Below are 18,415 nucleotides of genomic sequence, written 5' to 3'. Positions count from 1 at the left end.
TTGTTTTATGCTATGTAACATTATATAGCTGTTTTCTTCTGCCCTAACTCTGTTTTCGTATCCATAATCTACCGTCACTACCCGCCCTCCCAGCTTCCCCTTCCTAGCCAGTGGCGGCCTCCGTTTTACTCTCTACTGTTATGTGGCCAACATTCTTACTTTCTACACCTGAGCGAGAATACATATTTGCCTTTCTGTGCCTGGCTTATTTTTCTTAATTTAATGCCCTCTAGTTTCATCCATGTTGCTGCATCCATGTTCATCCTTTCATGGCTAGTTCAGCTTCTTGATTTATTATGTACATGTGCAATGAGCAGAACTGTTCTGTGTGAACAGAAGGAATCAATGATAGAATATCAGTTTAGGGAACTTAGCAGTTGGATAAGATCCTGTAGCCCCAAAGTTTACCATTCTTCCTATGTGATTAGATTATGAACAGGTTGGGGTTTTTTATTTGTTTTTTGGTTTGAGGTTTTTTTTTTTTGGTACCAAACAAAATGCAAGAAACTGATATTTGGGGAACCAGCAATAAAGTTAGTATCCATAAAATGGTGCATTAGCCTAGATAAAATCAATTTATAACTTACTAAGCAGGCATACCGTCATATACCAGCAATCGCTGCACTCAGGAAAGTTCAGCATAAAGATTAAGAATTCAAAGCTGCCTCGACTGCATAGCAAGACCCTGTCTCAAAAAGAGAAATTAAAACTTTTTTTTTTTGTTTTGTTTTTTTTTTTTTTGTTTTTTCTCCGGTACCGGGAACCGAACTCACGACCTTGCGCTTGCCAGGCAGGCGCTTTTGCCGCTGAGCTAAATCCCCAGCCCCTTGCTGCTGAGCTAAATCCCCAGCCCCATAAAACTTTTTGATATGGCTTAAATTTTAAAAAGATGTAAGCAATGCCTGGGTAATAGAAAAGTGACTAAGAGGTAATGTACTTTCAGCATTAGCGTAATTTTAACTTAAAATCACCAGTTCCCTTTCTTCTGGTTAGCTTTGTACAGTTTTTAAAAGCCAATATGGTAACATTTTTAAAAATATGAATTCTGTGGAGAAAGACTAGATAGACTGGCTAGATAAACTGTGTCGTTTTCATGCAGTGGAACATCTAACGCTTCTGCAGAAGCATGGGACAGCAGTTGTTATAAGTGGAAAAGTAGACCTCGAAATGCTGAATACACAATGATGACAACTCTGAAAATACTACTGGCAATAAAATTGTAAGATAGCATGAGGTTCATTTATGGTTGGTGATTTAAGTGTTTAGAATTTTTTGGTTATTTCATGTTGGTCTTCATATATGTGTTTCTGTTTAACTGTTACTACTCAAATCATAAAAAAAGAAATAAAAAAGAAATGGACTGTACCATAATGTGAGCCAAGCACATACTTCATGCCGCGTGCTACACATCCTGTCCTTCCTGCTGTCCACCTCACTGGTCGCTGGCATTTAGCACTGCCTGCCCTCAGGCTTCACCCTAGTCTTCTCTGTGCCTGCCAACTGCATTTCCTTTCTCAGCCCTTGATTACTGTCAGGTGCTTCTCTGCCAGTGGCACCTTGGCTACCGGAATAGGTTCTCCTCCAGCTCTGCCCTCTGCACCACCAGCTCCTGGTAAGATTTTGGCAGGAACGTCTGGCCAAGTCGCTGATCTGGCCACTAGCTGCAAAAGAGCCAAGAAATGTATCTCACTCCTGCTGTGAGAGACGGGGGTCTGCCTGCTACTGCAACTTATACAGTGGAAAGTCACTCAGATTCCAGGCAAAAAGAAAACAGAATTTTTTAAAAAGACCACACCACCTGTCCCTTATCCATAACAATTGTTTTATTAAACTGCCTACAGTTTCCCTAAATCCTTAAAGCTATTTCTGCTAGCCTCTGTCTCACCAAGAACTCTGGAACATAGTTCAGTGCAAAAAGGAAACTTTAGGGGTCATAGATTTATATACAGAGACATTCATGGCAGTAGCAAAGGGAAAAAAGGCCAGCCTAAATTTTCAACAATTTCTGATAATAACCATTTGCATGAAGCGGGGAATGGTTAAATTAGGAGGTATCTATAGTACTAAATATAGGTAGTCAGTAAAACCCAAGGATTTTTTAAAGTTTTGTTTTATTTCGCTGGGCAGCACTCTACCACTGAGTCACATTCCCAGCCATGAAAGTATTTCAAAAACTAACAAAAATGTAACTGAAAAGAACTTTACAGTATTTATAAATAAGATCTCACATTAATGTATATGCATGTATAAATTTATATTAGAATTTATACATGAAGATATAAGTTATAAGGGAATGTACCAAAATGTTAACAAATAGGTTAAATAAAGGTTACTTCTTTGAGCTTTCATTTATTTTCCACATAGAGCTAAAAAGTTATTTGTATTTAAAAGAAATCCAATTGATGGCATACTATCTATGACACCATTTTTATCCTTCATGATGTTATCAGAAAGTCCATGTTTTCCTAAACCAACCTCATAAATTCAGATACTCTGAATTGTTTTTTCTGAGTGTTAGAAGAACTTGCCCTTTTGTATATGGTCAGTTCTTCCTGTACCACTGCTTCTCGCACACTGATCTTTATGCTCATATGTGGGTCATCTCTCCATGCTTTGAATACTTTCCCAGCCTTGTTTGGCTCATCCAGCTACCCTGAACCTCCCCTCCCACAGCATGTGCCCTCTTCTCCTGTCGCATATTGTAGCCCCTGGACTTGCTGTGGTTTCCATACTCTTCACTGGCCAAATCTAAGGGTTTCTTATTTGTCACTTTTCTGGCTGGAAAAAAAAAAAATTACTAATCATTTCATCATCTTTGACACACCTTTGAGGAGAGGCAAGTGACTTCATGGTTTTCCTTTTATTTCTCTAACCATTTTTAAATATTTTTCCCCATCTTGCTTCCTGTTCAGTGCTACAACCAAGCTTTGCTTCCTCCTATATCTCCTGATTGTTCTATGTGCCGTTATTTATATACTTCCTCATCTCTACCACTTACCTTTCCACATAGGGGTGTGTTGTAGTTTAGGGTTTTTGCAAGGGGAGCAATACAATACAGGACACACATTTTATAAGATTATTTATAATACTCACCCAAAGAGTTATATACAAGAGAGTGCAGGAAATCTGTCCACACACTAAAGACCAAAGAATCCAGCTAAGGGCCTGGATCCCACCATAATGTCTTCCATGAGTTCAGCTGAAGGCCTAGAGCTCATAACAACGTCTCAGGCAGGCCTGTTTCATAGATCTGTGCTGGGAAGGCCCAAAGGTCAGTGGTGGAATCTAGAAAGTCTGTGCCAGCAGGATGAAGGATCTGTGCTAGCAGGCTGAGGGATCTGCACTGGAGCCAGGAAGTGACGCTCAAAGTAAGAACCAGAGCTCCCAGAAAAGTACCATAGCCATGCTCAACAACAGTGAGATCCCAAGCTTCTCCAGTGATGAAGACAGCCGAGTTCTCATCAGGAAAGCTAATGTGACAAGCTTCCCCACGAGACTAAGTACTGAACCATCTTCCCCTCTGGAGCCAAGAAGCAACGCTCAGAGTGAGGACTAGAGCTCCCACACAGTGAACCAAAGTCATTCTCAGTGCCAACAAGGTCCCAAGCTCCTCGGAGAATGAAAACAGCCGAGTTCATCAGGAAAGCCAGCATGACAAGCTCCTCCAAGAGAGGCTGCCACCCAGCAGTTTCCCTCAGCTCCCAGCAGCCTAACTTCTCCAGTTCTGCCTCTTAGGCTGTTGGCAACAATCCTCAGTTGGGCGTCCCACACCCAGCACCACACTGGTTCAATTCAGCTGCGTGTTACAAGTTGAACACCAGTTATCAATCCACTACAGGGTGTTAATAGGCTATACATAGAAGAATTGAATTTAATAGGACCTATGACCTCCATATAGGTTACCTGCTTATATCAGCACAGTTTTAACAATGGGCATTAGTTCTCTGGCTTCTTTGTGGCTCAAGGATATCAATAAAGCCTTCCCTGAAGCTCTGTTCGCATAGTTCATAACCTCTCTCTCGCCCCCAAACCCCCCATGTAGAGATTGTGAGACGTCTGGCTTTCAGGCCAGTGCCACAAAATTAGACTCTGCTTCTCTGTCCACTATCCTGATATTGAAGCCTCACTGAATTCTCTATGGCCTTCAGTCTCACCTTCATAAGCAGCCTGGAGCTACCCTCAACTACATGATCTCTCTGAGCAGTAACCAACCCCAAACTCCAAACATCTTGCCCAAATTCTGTATGGGGATTCCTAGTGGGTTAGGAGTTGAATTCAGACTATTCAAGCTAAATATACCTTTTCTATATGCAGATGTTGTTTCAGCCACAGGACTTGACCTGTGGTGACCCAAATCTACAGAACAATAATCCTGGTATAATTGTTCTTGATTCTTGATCTAGTCATCTACCCTCATGATTTTATATTTATATAACTCTGACCTTTTTCATTTGTTTAGACCTGTGATTGACATTATCTTTAGTATGTCCCTTGAACTTCCTGCTGTATTTTAGAGAGGTTTGTTTATTGATTTGAAAGTTCATCTAGCAGATACATATTGAACATGCACTGGGGGGTGCTGCAGATGATCAGAGGCCAGTCAGAGAGTTAGACAAAATAAAAGTCTGCATCACTTAGTATGCTTTTTATTCTTAGTGACAGAAATCCTGATTCAAACCGGCTGAAGCAAAGACGGAATGTATTCCATCACATACCTGGCAAGTCTAGGGAGAGATCTGGTTTCCTTCAGACACAGCTGGATGTGCGGATCCTAAATACTCCCTTCAGGGTCTGCCCTGTCTTTGTCTCTCAGCTCTGCTGTGCTGTTTGATGGCTTCATTCTTTAGCTTTCTAGCAAGGGAGGCAGTGGTTCCCCTGAGAAAAAGATGAACAGATGTGAGATGGTTAAAAAGAAGAAAAAGAAGCTATAATTACAGCCATCTGGCAGATGAGATGTTCACTGTGCCAGGTCTGCATCCTCTTGGGCTCCAGAACAGTAGAAAAGGCACTGCTCTCTCAGCAGCCCCAACAAATGTCCCACAAAGTCCTGTGGTTTCTGAATGGGTTGTATGCTCTTCCCTGAACGAGTGACTTTTATTAGGGAATCTGATGCTGCGATTGCTCAGAATGGAGTCGTACGTCCTCACCTCACGTACACGTGGAGTCATCTCTAGTCAAACACTTAAATTGAGACGAAGGGACACAGTGGTTCCCCCAAGAAAAAGGTAACCAGATGTGAGATGGTTAAAAAGATGAAGCAGCAGCAGGTGCAGTAACAGGCATTATGGCACCTGACCGTGCAGGTGTATATGTTGAGTGTAGACGGTCTCGTCTGTCAGGGGGAACATTTGGCTGCACATAGTGTAGATGAGAAAGATTCACACTTCTCTCACTCCCTTGCTTCTTACTTTCCATCCTTTTTCCTTTCATCCTACTTTATTGCAGGTGCAGATTGTCCAAGAAATGGATCTTGCCTACAAGGAGCTTACAAAATAGTAGAGAGAAAGATGGCCAGGGATATAGTCCTGCATTCTCATTGAGAATTTATAGTTTTAGAAATGGAAATATGAAGAATATGTCTGTTTTTTAGAAAGCTGAAAAAACAGCTCCATGTTACTTAATACCATCTTTACCCCGGCTGTCTCAGTTATTCGTTGTTATTAAATGTTTGAAGTAGTCTCTCTGGTATGCTTCTCTGAATAATGAAAACTCCGTAATCCATATTTAAAAAAAAAAAAAATTTGCCTAGGCAAATTCAGAGTTAAAACATATGCTAAATTAAGTATTATTTCCATGAGTTTAATTTGCTTTTGTTCTCTAAAAAAATTTTTATAGTGTTAGAGATCTGCCACTGAGCTACACCCTGCCTGCCCTTTTTTCTAGGTTTGGATTTTTGTTTTGTTTTTTTTGAGGCAGGATCTTGCCATGTAGTTCAGGCTGGTCTTGCACTCATTATGTACCCTAGGCTGATCTTGAACTTGTGGCAATCCTCCTGCCTCTGCCTTCTGAGTGCTAGGGTTACAGCATGTACCACCGCAGTCAGCTCTAATTCTTGATTTATGATTTTATTGTACCTGGTACTTTTGTACTAAGGTACTCAAAATATGGGGATATACGCCAGGAGATAGCAAACAAAATACTTCCAGTTTCTACTTTTATCTGAACTTCTACTCAGTGACAGGTTGTTAATTCATCTCTCACCAATACCCAGTCATACACAGATATCTCTATCAGTGTATGCACAACTTGCATATTGAAATGAATGCATGTGGATATATACATTTTTTTAAAGGTAACAAATGTGAAAATAGCTTGACATTCAAGATCTGACAATAGGCCTTACATTCTTTTGCTGCAATTTTTGTTCTGTACCATTGAAAAAATTGAGGGCTGGTGATGTTTCTTGGTGGTAGAGCATTTGCCTAGCATGCACAAGCCCCTGAGTTCGTTTGCCAGCACTGACAGTGGGGAGGGGATTGAGAACAAGCAATGCACATAGAACAATCCAAGAATTAGGAAATGCATTCATATCATAGTTGTGAATTGGAGACATCTGGCAGTGCTTGGAGTCTTAACTGTTTCAACTTTTAGAATTTTGTGGACAAAGGCCAGGGATGCTAAACATTGTATGACCCATAGGACAGGCCCCAAACAACAGCAAAAGACATTATCCAGTCCAAAATTTCAATAATGCCTTTGCATTAAAAGAATTTTTAGAATTATAAGCCCTGGAAGGATTCAGAGCAAGTTTGTAATTTAGATGTAAAACAAAGCTAGAGGCAAATTAAAATCATGGAAACATAGACCTCTGAAGCTGACGGAAGTCATTTAATCCAGTCTCCCCATATTTTAGATAGGGTAACTAAATTACTTAGGGAAAAAGCAACCTCAAGCAACACAGCTTCTTCACCCCTAAACATGTAACCAGACAACTTGTTTTGCTCTACCGAGGAAAAGGACCCCCAAAAAGAATGAGAAGTCTCTTTGCAAAAAGTAGCGCTTTATTTAAGCTGGTACCCAGCGGCGCAGAGTACAGATGGGCTCTGCAAGCTGCGCGCTGAGGAGAAGCAGCGAGGAGCTTATAAAGTGAGAAACCACAGAGGGGGCAGTCAGTACCCAGGTCTTGTCTTTGCAGAGTGCTCGGTACTTTTGGTGGTTGTAATTCTCAGAACCGAAGCTTTGCACAAGAACATCAAGTTGACAAGTTGGCTCTCGTGGTTTTGCATTGCCTGGGGACTGCAGCAGAGGATTTTTAGCAGCGGGTTTTGAGGGTACAGTGGGTGACTGGAGGGTGAGGGGAAACGGCGCATACAGAACAGGATGGCGGCGCTTTGGTCAGGTTACAACAGTTTCATGTCTCTGTACCTCGGTTTCCTTATTTGAGAGAAGATGTAATGAAACTTGCCTCAAGTGATTCATGTGAGGATTAATTAAAATACAGTACGTATAAAATATTTAGTAGAGTACCTGGCCATAGTGGGTTGTTGACTGGCAGTGGGAGGACTGAGGTGGTGACTGTCGCTGCTGCTGTCGCCCAGAGTCACAGAGCTGGTTTGCAGCCTGCTTAATTCTGCTGTCCTTCCTCTCAGCCCCACGTTCTCTCTTTTACACTGCCTTGGTTGTCTACTAAGAAGGGTTACAGTGACAACTTAATGAGATTAAAGAACACTGGAGAGGAGCTCAGTGGCTGGTAATTCAAGAGAATGTCTGTCTCGGTTACTTTTCTCTTGTTGCTGAGACAAAATACCCAATGCCCAAAATGAAAGAAGGAAAGGTTTATTCAGCTTCCAGTTTGTGGAGGTTTCAGTCCATACTTGGCTGGCTCCCAGGCAGATGATAACAAAGCAACAAGAGCAAAAGGGAGGAACGGCAGTGCGTGCAAGCCTCTTTCCCTCCCTTAAGTTGCAAGAAGGCTTCCCCTACCCAGGGGGCGGCACTCCCACAGTTAACCTTCTAACTTCTCACTCTGACACAATGAAGAACTTCCTAGAGCAGGAAGGGCATGTCCTTTGCCTCCCAGGGTGTGGAACTGCTGAGTCACTTAGCCAAACCTCTAGACTCCCCAGGTTGACACAATGTATCAACCATAACAATGTCTGAACAAAAGTTCTCTGTGAAAGACAGAAAAGGGGTTTAAGTTGTAAGGAGAGAGCTTCAGGAGGACAAAAGAAAGACAGATGTTACCTAAAACACAGTAGTCTTGCTTAAGCTCTGTGGATGATGATAGGGGTAGTCATGCCTCAAGAAAGTAAGAGCCTGGAGCAGACGACTTACCACACCTTGACGCCCTTGACCATTTGTTATAATGAACCCCCCAAATGATTTTACATGCCATAAAAATAGCCTATGTGATAGTCATTTAAAGACATCTTCTCTTGCATCAAGAACAGACTGGTACAGGAAAGAAAACTGAATGAAAGTTAGTTGATCATATATTTTCTGTATATTTGTGTGACATTCAGGATCTACAGAGCAGTCAGAGAAGAGCAACACAAGCATGCCTCTCCCACAAGTGCTGAATGAGCACTCACTGTGCTAGAAGTTAGATACTACCCACTTTGCCCCAAGTCACCGAGCAGGTGAGCAGGAGACCCACCACAGCACGTCCTCACATGCCTTCCAAGTACATGGCTTCAACATGCTGGTTTTATATCCTGGTTCTTGACAAGGAAAGACTAGACTCAGAAATCTCTTCTAAGATCAGACTGTTCCTAACGCAAAATACCTCATGTTGATTATTCTTCTGTATTAATTTTACCTTCAACCTTTTTTTTAAGGTGTTGTGTAATGGACCAGGAACATGCGTTCCTATCTGTATCGCTGCCCTTCTTCTTGGAATACTAGGAATAAAGAAAGTGATCATTGTCTACGTGGAAAGCATCTGCCGAGTAGAAACTTTATCCCTCTCTGGAAAGATTCTGATTCATCTCTCGGATTACTTCATTGTTCAGTGGCCAACTCTTAAAGAGAAGTATCCCAGGTCTGTGTACCTTGGACGAATCGTTTGACAAGTGGAAACGTATCTTTGGAATTGCAGTTGACAATATTTACTATGACCTGTTATTGTGAAGGCTTCCGAAAGTCATGATAATTATTGATGGTCAGAAGTTTTAGAAATGTGCAAATAACTCAGTGAAGAAACTGAAGCTTCTCTTATAAGATAAACATTACTATGTGGTACTTATCAAATATTTATGCCTGTATATCCCAGATTTCTTTACTAGATAAAAGTATGTATCACTGTCTGCAAGCTTCTTTTGACTATTTCAGTAGTATTTTTTAAACCTGAATATAGTTTGTGTGATGAATAACATTTCCTGTTCTACAGGGAAAAAAAAAATTCTCCATTGTAAAAAGAAACAAAAAAAAGGTATTTCTTAGTTTTTGTTCAGATACAACAGGCTTCATTTCCTGTATAGAAGCAGTGATGTCCCCAGGGAATTATTTCAGCATAGAGGAAACAGTTATATTAAGTTGGCTTCGTGACAGTTTGCACTCTGTTGGCTTCCAGCACCTTGAGCATAACCAGGGTCTTTTTACTCTTCAGTCTTGCTTTTTGAGTAGCTGGCTTCAATCTGGAATATCTTCTGAAATCTCCACATTGTTAAAATAAAAGGTGGCCACTGTTGTGGAAATAAAACTTGTTATCAGGAATCTAAACTCTTAAACCATTAAAAATTTGTCGTAATAAATTCACAATGTCATGGCTGTAATTGTCTCTGGCATTTTGAGATGCTTAGACCTGCTACCACGTATGTTTACTGAACATTTGTATAATGCAAGCTGTACGCCAGGTACTCTTTTTAAATATTGTCTTATTTAAGCCTAATAGCAGCAAGAGGTAGGGGCTATTACTATGCACACTTTACAGATGACTTGTCCAAGACCACATGCCTTACAAGGTTTGTGGGTAGAGTGAGTTTCATTGGTACATGGTCTGTATAGTCCCATAGGGTTCCACAGTTAGCAGGGCCTGTTCTCCTGGATTAATACTCCGTTTTTCACTGTCTTGAATTTTGTAATAATTTTTAATTACTTACTTATTTTTGGTTGGTGTTTTGTTGTTGTTTTTGTTGCTTTGCAGTACTGAGAATTGGACCCAGAGTCTTGCACATGGTAAGGAAGTGCTCTATCACTGAGCTGCACCCCAGCTCTTTTTACAATTGTTAAGCAGAGGACTCACACGTTAGACCCCAGAGTGTGTAGCTAACCCTGCTTGAGACTTTATGTACCTTGTGATGCCCTATCTATCACAACAGAAGCTCCTCAGTAACTGAGAATTCTTGTTCCCTCCCTATAAACTCTACTCCTTTAACAAAGCAGTAAAAAAATGAGAACTTCACTTGAGATAGATAGATAGATAGATAGATGATTGATAGATATAGATAGATAGATAGCTCAGACCCTATACATATCAGATTTATACATCTCTCATGCTAGAGATTGAACTCAGAGCCTCATGCATGCTAGGCAAGCACTTTACCACCGAGCTATCCCCTCAGCCCTTATATGTTTTTCCTCTATCCCCTATATGTTTTTCCTCTTAAATAATTTGGTTAAGAGTATTAATCTAGGGCCAAGGGTATAGCTTAGTGGCATAAGTGCCTGCCTGGCAAGCACAAGGTCCTGAGTTCAATTCCTGGTACCAAAAAAAAAAAAAAAGAAAGAGTATAAATCTAGTACAGAAATGGTGAAATTGAAGTGTATTTTAAAAAGACAGGGTTACCCAAGGTGACGCAAAATTAAAATGCTGAATTGATCTAGGCTTTCTTGTTCATTGAGAAAAACTTATGTGAGTCACGTGATAAAGGCACGCCTTAGTCATCAGGATATTTTCTTGGGTTTTTGAAAAACCTGACTGGCAGAAGACATCTCAGAATGGTAAGGCATCTTGCTGCCTGGACTCAGTAGCCATGGAACAGCCAAGTGGTGACTCACTGTGCTTTGACTTGAAATCCTCAAATCTGTTGTTTTTGTTTCTTCTGAGTTATGGGCCTGGAGTATCAAGCGGTGGGGTATCAGTGATCAGCTGAGGCAAAATAACCATTTATTTTTCTAGAGAGAGAGTGTTTTTTTTTTAAGAGCGAGCAGCATGTGCTTTCTAAAATTTTTTAAAAGAGAATAAAGGGCTGGGGAAACAGCTCAGCAGCACAAGCACCTGCCTGCCATGCACAAGGTCCTGAGTTTGATCCCCTGTACCAAAAAAAAGCGGATAAAATTTTAAAAAACATTAAAAGCAATACAGAATTTCAAAACAAGATGATAGGAAATCCACAATGGTTGTTATACTGCATATTGTTATCTTCAAAGTAGTTGTTCAGATTACCAGATATAAGCATGCAAAATTAGTCAAAAAAATTAAGCATTAACTGTTCCTTTCAGTAAACCAACAGAAATCAGGGGAAGAAAAAACTAAAATAAAATAAAATAAATACACACACACACACACACACACACACACACACACACACATATATATATATAAGCTAAGCATGTGCTTTTGATTCACATTTGGATTTTTCTCTGCTCGGCACTTTGTTCCTGAGTAGCCCTGGGTGAGTGGGTGGAGAAGGAAAGTGAACTGCATTTTAGTTCAGTTAATGCCTCTCAGTACCACGGGGCAGCTTCCCCAGCCTTCCAGCTACTCCTGACGCAGAGGCTTCTACAGCTTACGATGCTCACACCAGGGAGAGTTATGCAAAAGTCGCCATAATTTTTTTCCAGAAACATATACATGCCCCAGATACTTTGCAAAGCCTCATCTTAGACAGTGTCTAGCCTGGGATGTCAGAGAAAGAATCTATATGTGCTGTATCACTAAAAGTTTAGAAGCATTTTTACTAGGTTCAGGCTGCTATACACACGTTGAGAGCCAGGCTGAACCACGTGTTATCATACTGTCCTGCTCAGTTCAGCTTCTTAGTAAGCAAGTGCTTGCTCTGCTGTGTGTTATTTTGAGGGCTAATTTAGTTCTCAAGGTCATACTAGCCAAGGGGGCGGGTTTGAGATTATAGTACGGGACATAGTTTCCCTACTATGCATGTCTGTGCCATTCAGGAAGAGAGTGCTCTAACCTCAGCTTGAACTGAAAAATCAGTAGCTAGCTTGTCTTTTTGAATTTCTCTTAAAACACTTTGGAATGCAACTTCTACTGTAAGAAACCATTTATGAAAAATTAACTGAATCAGCCTTTAGATGGGAGGTAGGGAAACCACACATCCTGCCCACACCTACTTCCCTGGAAGATTTTTATCTACAGTTCAGCTGTCCAAAAGGTCTCAGCAGTTTGCCGGGTCAGAAGGTCCAGCTATTTCAAATAGGGTGCCCAGAAGTCATGACAGGAAGCGCTAGCCTGGAACTGAGAGTGCTGTGAAACCCCGCCAACAAGAGGACTGTTGTACAGTTTTAAAGTGAATAGCAGGAGGTGCTTGCTAGAAAGGAGAGGGAGGACTCAAGCTTACTCTTACGAAAGCAACATAAAACACATTGTTATTTTACCTTCCAAAGTTTTATGGTATGAAACACATGCACGCTTACCCTGCAGTTCCTTAGGTCAAGTCAGTGCTGTAATTTTTCTGAAAAGCCCTATCCCAGAAGGTGTTTGGGACCTTCTGTCACTAATAAGAACACCGTTACGAGTGTTTAAAAAAAATCCTCTTCCGTACAGATGGGTGTTCAAATATGTGAAACTTCTCCGCAGGGTTTCAGGCCGGACGCAGTGAGCACACCCCAGGTCTCATCTTCCCTGACTGCCTTCTGTTGAGGCCCGACCCTCTCCCGCTCTGGAAACCGCGTGTTCTTGTGCCAGCCGTGGCTTTGGCACAGTCCACCTTCTCCCCCAAGCGGTGACTGCTGCCAGCCTGCGACCTGGCGTACCCCTAGAGCGACAAACTCGGAGTCGCTGTTTCTCCTTTTCCTCAGCCACCTTTAACTGATTGCGTAGAGTCCACCAAAACAGTACACCTCATGAAGAGAGAAACTTGCATAAATACTTTAATACTAAATTTATTGAAACATCATGAGATTAATACATTACCTGTACAATTATCAGAGGTGCTGAGTGGAAGTCATTATCTTCCAGACATGAGTACAGTGAACCGCAGAAATGTGTACAAATTTTTTTGGCGATCTCTCTCTCTTTCTTTCTCTGTCTCTGTCTCTCTCACTTTCTACATTTAGAATAAAATACATTTATAATCATATAGGTATACAAGGGGGTATATTTATAGAAAAGTGCCTCTCTCGCTAGAACTTTCCCTTGCCTTTTACTTTTCTTGTCTCTTAAAGATTATATAAGTAGAAAATAGCAGAGCTGGGATTTGAACCCAGGTACTCTAGTTCTAGCCAGACTTACCTTAAGAGCTGTAGTAAGTTTAAAATAAAGTACTAGAAAGGGTCATGTAATGTACTACGTTGGAGTGTAAGGTTTGCTAGGTACTTTGGAGAAGGATAAAAAAGGGAAAAAAAGGGAACCATTTTGGCTGAGACCTAAAGGATAATGGCTTAAAGATTTGTTGTTCACCTACTTTCCAACTTAGATGTCACTTGCCACACACGGTCCTCTTCTCTCCCAAAGCCTAGCTTAACCAGCTTCTTGTGTGACATTGCTGCCCACGCCACAGGCTACCCCAGAGTTGTATACCTTGGTGCTGCAGGGCCAGGTGCTTAAAAGCAGCTGTGGAAGGAAGAAACAGGCGATTTTGCTAATTATTGTCTTACTTCAGAGACTGTAGCTAGTTTGTTCCACAAAATACTCTATAAGCATTAATGAAATGTATAAATCCAATAGCTTCAGATTTTCTCCAGGCCTGCTTTACTTATATTTCATCTAGACTGTGGTCTCAGACTTTTTGGTTTCAGGAATTCATTATATTTAGAAATTATTGAGAATCTCAACAAGTTTTTGTTAGTGGACAGTATTTGTCAATATGTACCATAGGAGAAATTGAAGTATTTTTAAAACCTCAAAATACAGAGGGACATATTTCATTATTATTCAGAGCAATAATATCATCATATATTATGTAACAGCTGGAAAACCACTATGTAATTATGTGAAAAGGGGGAAGGGGCAAAGAATATCTTCATATTTCTGTGAAAATAGTTTTGACCTCCTAGACTCCTGAAAATGTCTCAAGGACCCCCCAGGGGCTCCTGGGCCACATTGTGAGACTGCTGCTCTATGTAATGTCACGTAGCTGACCTCATCTCCTCTAGTAGCCTTTAGTCAGTCGTTGACCTGTGTATTAATTTTATTGCGGTGTAACAAATTTGCCACCAACTTAGTAGCTTATGACAACACATCTCACAGTTCTATAGGTTAGAAGTCCAGGTAGGGCAGCTCTCTGCTCAGGGTCTCACGAGGTAGTAGCCAGGACTCAGTTTTGCTTTGGAGCTCTGGGTCGTCTTTCAAGCTCATTCAGGTGGTTGCTGGCAGATTGAGTTCTTTGCAGTAGTAGGACTCTTGCTGACTTGTTTTTAAAGGCCAACAGGAAGGTTTCTGCTGCTGCTTGTCCCTTTGAAGGACTCACATGACTTACACACTTAATATAATCTCTCTTGTTTTGTTTTTTTTTTGGATTTTTTTCCAGTACTGGGAACCGAACTCATGACCTTGCGCTTACCAGGCAGGCGCTTTGCCACTGAGCTAAATCCCCAGCCCCCTATAATCTCTCCTTTGATTAACTCAGTCAACTGATTAGGACCATTATTTCATCACTTGTTCCATGTTAACCAGGAGGGTGATATCCCCAATTTACAGGTCCCACCCATACTTAAGAACAGGATTATACTAGGTTTGTACACCAGAAAGTGTAATATTGGGAGCTACATTAGATTTTGCCAACCACAATCTGCCAGAGTTATTTTGTGTGGTTCTGAAAAAAGTTTCACTTAGGCCACCAGACTCTTACCTTAACGTCCAGGAAATTCTATCTTCCAAACTCTATTCCTCTAACAAATTACTTAAACTTTTCTGTAAAGTAGGCAAAATAACAGTGCCTACTTTAGAGTTGTTTTGTGAATATACTACAGGATAATCTATGTGCCCCTGTTAGCCCAGAACCTTCCACATACAGTAGTAAAGTCCGCACTGGCCCTACCTCTACAGTGCTGGGTCCTTGGAATGTAAATGGCCTGCAGAAGCATTCTCTCTCCTTTTTCTGGCTCTGAAGATTGAACCTAGGGGCTTGGTATTGAGCTACATCCACAGCCCTCTTAAAATTTTTTAGTGTGAGACAGTGTCACACTGTCATTAAATTGCCCAGGCTGACTCAAACTTCTAGTCCTCGACGTTAGTCTCCCAGAGTGCTGGGATTATAGGCATATACCATCACAACTAGCCAAGAAGCTTTGCTTAAACAAAGCACAGGACCCTTCCTAACACCTAGTACAGTTATAGTAAAAAAAAAAAAAAGCAGAAAATATGAATTGCCAAAGATACAAAGAAGCTAGATTCCTCCTACATTGCTGGCAGGAATAGAGAATGGTACAGAAGCTATGGAAAACAGTCTGACCATTCTTCAAAACGTAAGCATAAAGTTACTGTATGACCCACAAATTCCAAAACCCGTAAGTATATACCCCAGAGAATTGAAAAATACATTCACATGCAAAAAACTTACATGCAAATATTCATAGCATTATATATAATAGCCCAAAAATGGAAACAACCCAAATGTCCCCCACCTAATAAATGGGTAGATAAACTTTGCCATGTAAATCCATCCAAAAGAATATTATTCAATCTCAGAAAAGAATGAAGTACCAACACATATTGTACAAGATAGATGAACCTTGAACATACTGTGCTACATCAAACAAGCTAGTCACAAAAGATCAGGTATTGAGTGATTTCCTTCATATACAGTGTCTAGAGCACGCAAATCCATAGACAGAAAATAGATTAGTGGCTGCTGGAGCAGTGAAGAGGGGAATGGAGAGTAACCCTAACAGACACTGGGTTTCTCTGGGGAGTGATAAAAATGATCTGGAATTAGATAGTAGTAATGGTTGTATAACTCTGTGAATATACTAAAAACCACTGAATTGTGTACACTGGGTGAATTCTATGGTGTGGGAATTGTTTATTTTAGTGAAAACTATCATTGATAGCAACTTATTCATACATATTTTTGTATGTGTAGGTAGAAAAACAAAAACCAGTCCAGCCCCCAGGAAGCCTCTATAGAGAGTGTTTTTTATTTATTGTAGTTCCATCTCTGCCCTCAGCAAGAGACAAAACAAAACCAGAGAATGTACTCAGGCCAAAGAATGGCTCTTGTGCAAGGGGCAAGAAGTGGATGAAAAGTCGCTAGTGAGGGCGGCCCAGAAGGAGATTAATTCTATATGACGTAACTCCACTACTTCAGAAAGAAGCCTCATTAAAAGACCCTATGCTCCTCTGAGCCAACATGACTGAGGTGAACTGTATTTCTCAAATTTGGCCACATTCTTTTACAGACATGACCTGACCACTTCCCCACTCAGTGATGGAGGATATTTCTTCTCCCTTCAGTTTGAACTGACTTTGCCTGAATCTGAACTTCGAGGCCACTAGAATATAGCGATGGGACAGTCTGATGTGGTGTCTTGCCACGCTCTCTCTCTGGAAGGATGCCTCTTGCAGAACTCAAACCCTGAGAGACTCAAGTCACGTGGAGAGACCACGTGTAGGCATTCCATTCACAGTTGCATCTTAGGACAGACTTTGAGTCATGTCGGTCCAGCAGAGAAGCCTGCAGATGAGTCTAGCACTGCCACCTGAGTCACTCCTTGCGTTTCTAATTTTCTCAGCTTCTGACACAGTGAAGCAGAGAAAAGCCCTTCTGTGCCCTGTGAATTGCTGGCCCAGAGTCCATGGGCATGATTAAATGGTAGTTGTTTTCCACCACTAAGTTTTGGGATAATTTGTTACAGAGCAATGACAGCAATTAGAGCAAGACAGAGTAATTTAAAAAATAGCCTTTCAGAAGAAGTCATTTTCCCCAAAGTTTGGATACTTTGGCTTAATATTAGGAGAGGAAGCAATTTCTCTCCCCTAAGGCAAAAAAGATGTATTTTTACACTGTGGATAGGAAAGGATTTTTTTTCCTCCTTGCTCCTTGGCCTGCATGTAGCAGTGAAACCGAAACCAATGGATTCTTTTAAATCATTTAACCATATGCAGATGAATAAGCAAATGGTTGGACTTGATTCCTAATCTCTTTTCCTTTCCAGTATAATAGAGAATTTTTTCCACTCTAATAAACTTGAGCATTTAAACAGCAGTCATGTGCCACATATATGACGGTTAGCAGCAAGAATGTAGGAAAGGAGAGAGCTACTGAGCACAAAGCCTTAATTAATACCCAAACCTTTCATCTGAAAATAAGAACAATGTTTTTGGCAAGGAAATGTGAAATCCTTTTTCTGTCTCCCTTGGATCCCCTCTTTCCCCATCTCAGTCTTTTTGGGGCAGTGATTTCAAGCTCAGTGACTGTAAAGACAGCCTTTAAAAGTTTCCAGCTCATCTCTGGTGGCTGAGATGCGGTCGTCTTTGTACGGCATCAGGTAGGACCACGGCCCCGTGTAGGCCGCTAGCCCTCAAAATACAAACGGAGACCAGGACGGAGTCAAACTGAGGACGAGCTGAGTGGCCCCAGGAGGGACGGAGGAGTCCGGAGTGAGTCTCCTCTTGCTCTTTAAAAAAAGTGGGGGTGTGTTCATTCTTCAGAGAAAAGGGGAGAAAAACAAGACATTTATGGAAATACCATGTACAGAATTGGCCGAAACTCACCAAGGAGTCCAGAGTATCCAGAATGTTCTGTTTTTAGTTCCAGTCTGGCAGACATTTAAAGAGGTTCAATTTTCAAACTGATTTTCCCTGAATTATCTGGACCTAAAATCGCACATCTGAAAAGAGCCCATGTGTTGGTCCATTGACAACCAATTCAAATAAGCTAAGTCTAAAGCAGCCAGATGGGGAGAGAGCCTAGCATGCTTTCGTCAGTCTTATAGGAAACAAGCTCAGAAATTTGACCCAATTCATTGCTACTGATGGGGAGGGATTCGCAGATGTAATAGAATCAGCCATGCATGATTGTTGCTGCAGGTAGGCGGGCGCTGGGTGTATGGGGAATCCTTACAATATACAAATCCATCAAAAGCGCTTACTTTTGTATATGCTTTCATGCTTCCATCATTAGAAATTCTTTAGGTATGTGTCATGTAATAAATCTTCAGATGGTAAAAAGCCAAAAAATAGTATTGATTATGGGTAAAATTAAAAGAGTTTGTAAAATGAGAACAAAATGGACCATTTCAAAATTAGTTTTATTTCTTGTTTAACTTAGTAAAGGAAGTCTCAGTCTGAAAATCTGATTCCTGAACCGCAATAGGTTTTTCTGACTTGAAATCCCCAGTCCTGGGCCTTTGA

At 41.0% G+C, this 18,415-nt stretch overlaps 1 protein-coding gene across 4 annotated transcripts in view; it reads left to right on the top strand.

Annotated features, from left to right (window-relative positions):
* Window positions 1–9,699, top strand: part of Alg14 (ALG14, UDP-N-acetylglucosaminyltransferase subunit) — a 111,355-nt gene extending 101,656 nt beyond the window's left edge. For 2 of the 4 annotated variants that reach the window (XM_013516477.1, XM_013516479.1), the window contains one exon: window positions 8,778–9,699. In XM_013516477.1, coding sequence (XP_013371931.1) covers window positions 8,778–9,008 — 231 coding nt within the window. In that variant the 3' untranslated portion in view covers window positions 9,009–9,699. The remainder of the gene's footprint in view (window positions 1–8,777) is intronic. The other 2 variants (XM_013516478.1, XM_013516480.1) reach the window with 1 other exon arrangement.
* The last annotated feature ends 8,716 nt before the right edge of the window (window positions 9,700–18,415 follow it).

The sequence above is a fragment of the Chinchilla lanigera genome, unplaced genomic scaffold (genome assembly GCF_000276665.1).
Source record: "Chinchilla lanigera isolate Chin_1 unplaced genomic scaffold, ChiLan1.0 scaffold00034, whole genome shotgun sequence".
NCBI lineage: Eukaryota > Metazoa > Chordata > Mammalia > Rodentia > Chinchillidae > Chinchilla > Chinchilla lanigera.
Note: the sequence above shows the minus strand (reverse complement) of the source record. Positions and strands in the feature narration are given on the sequence as shown.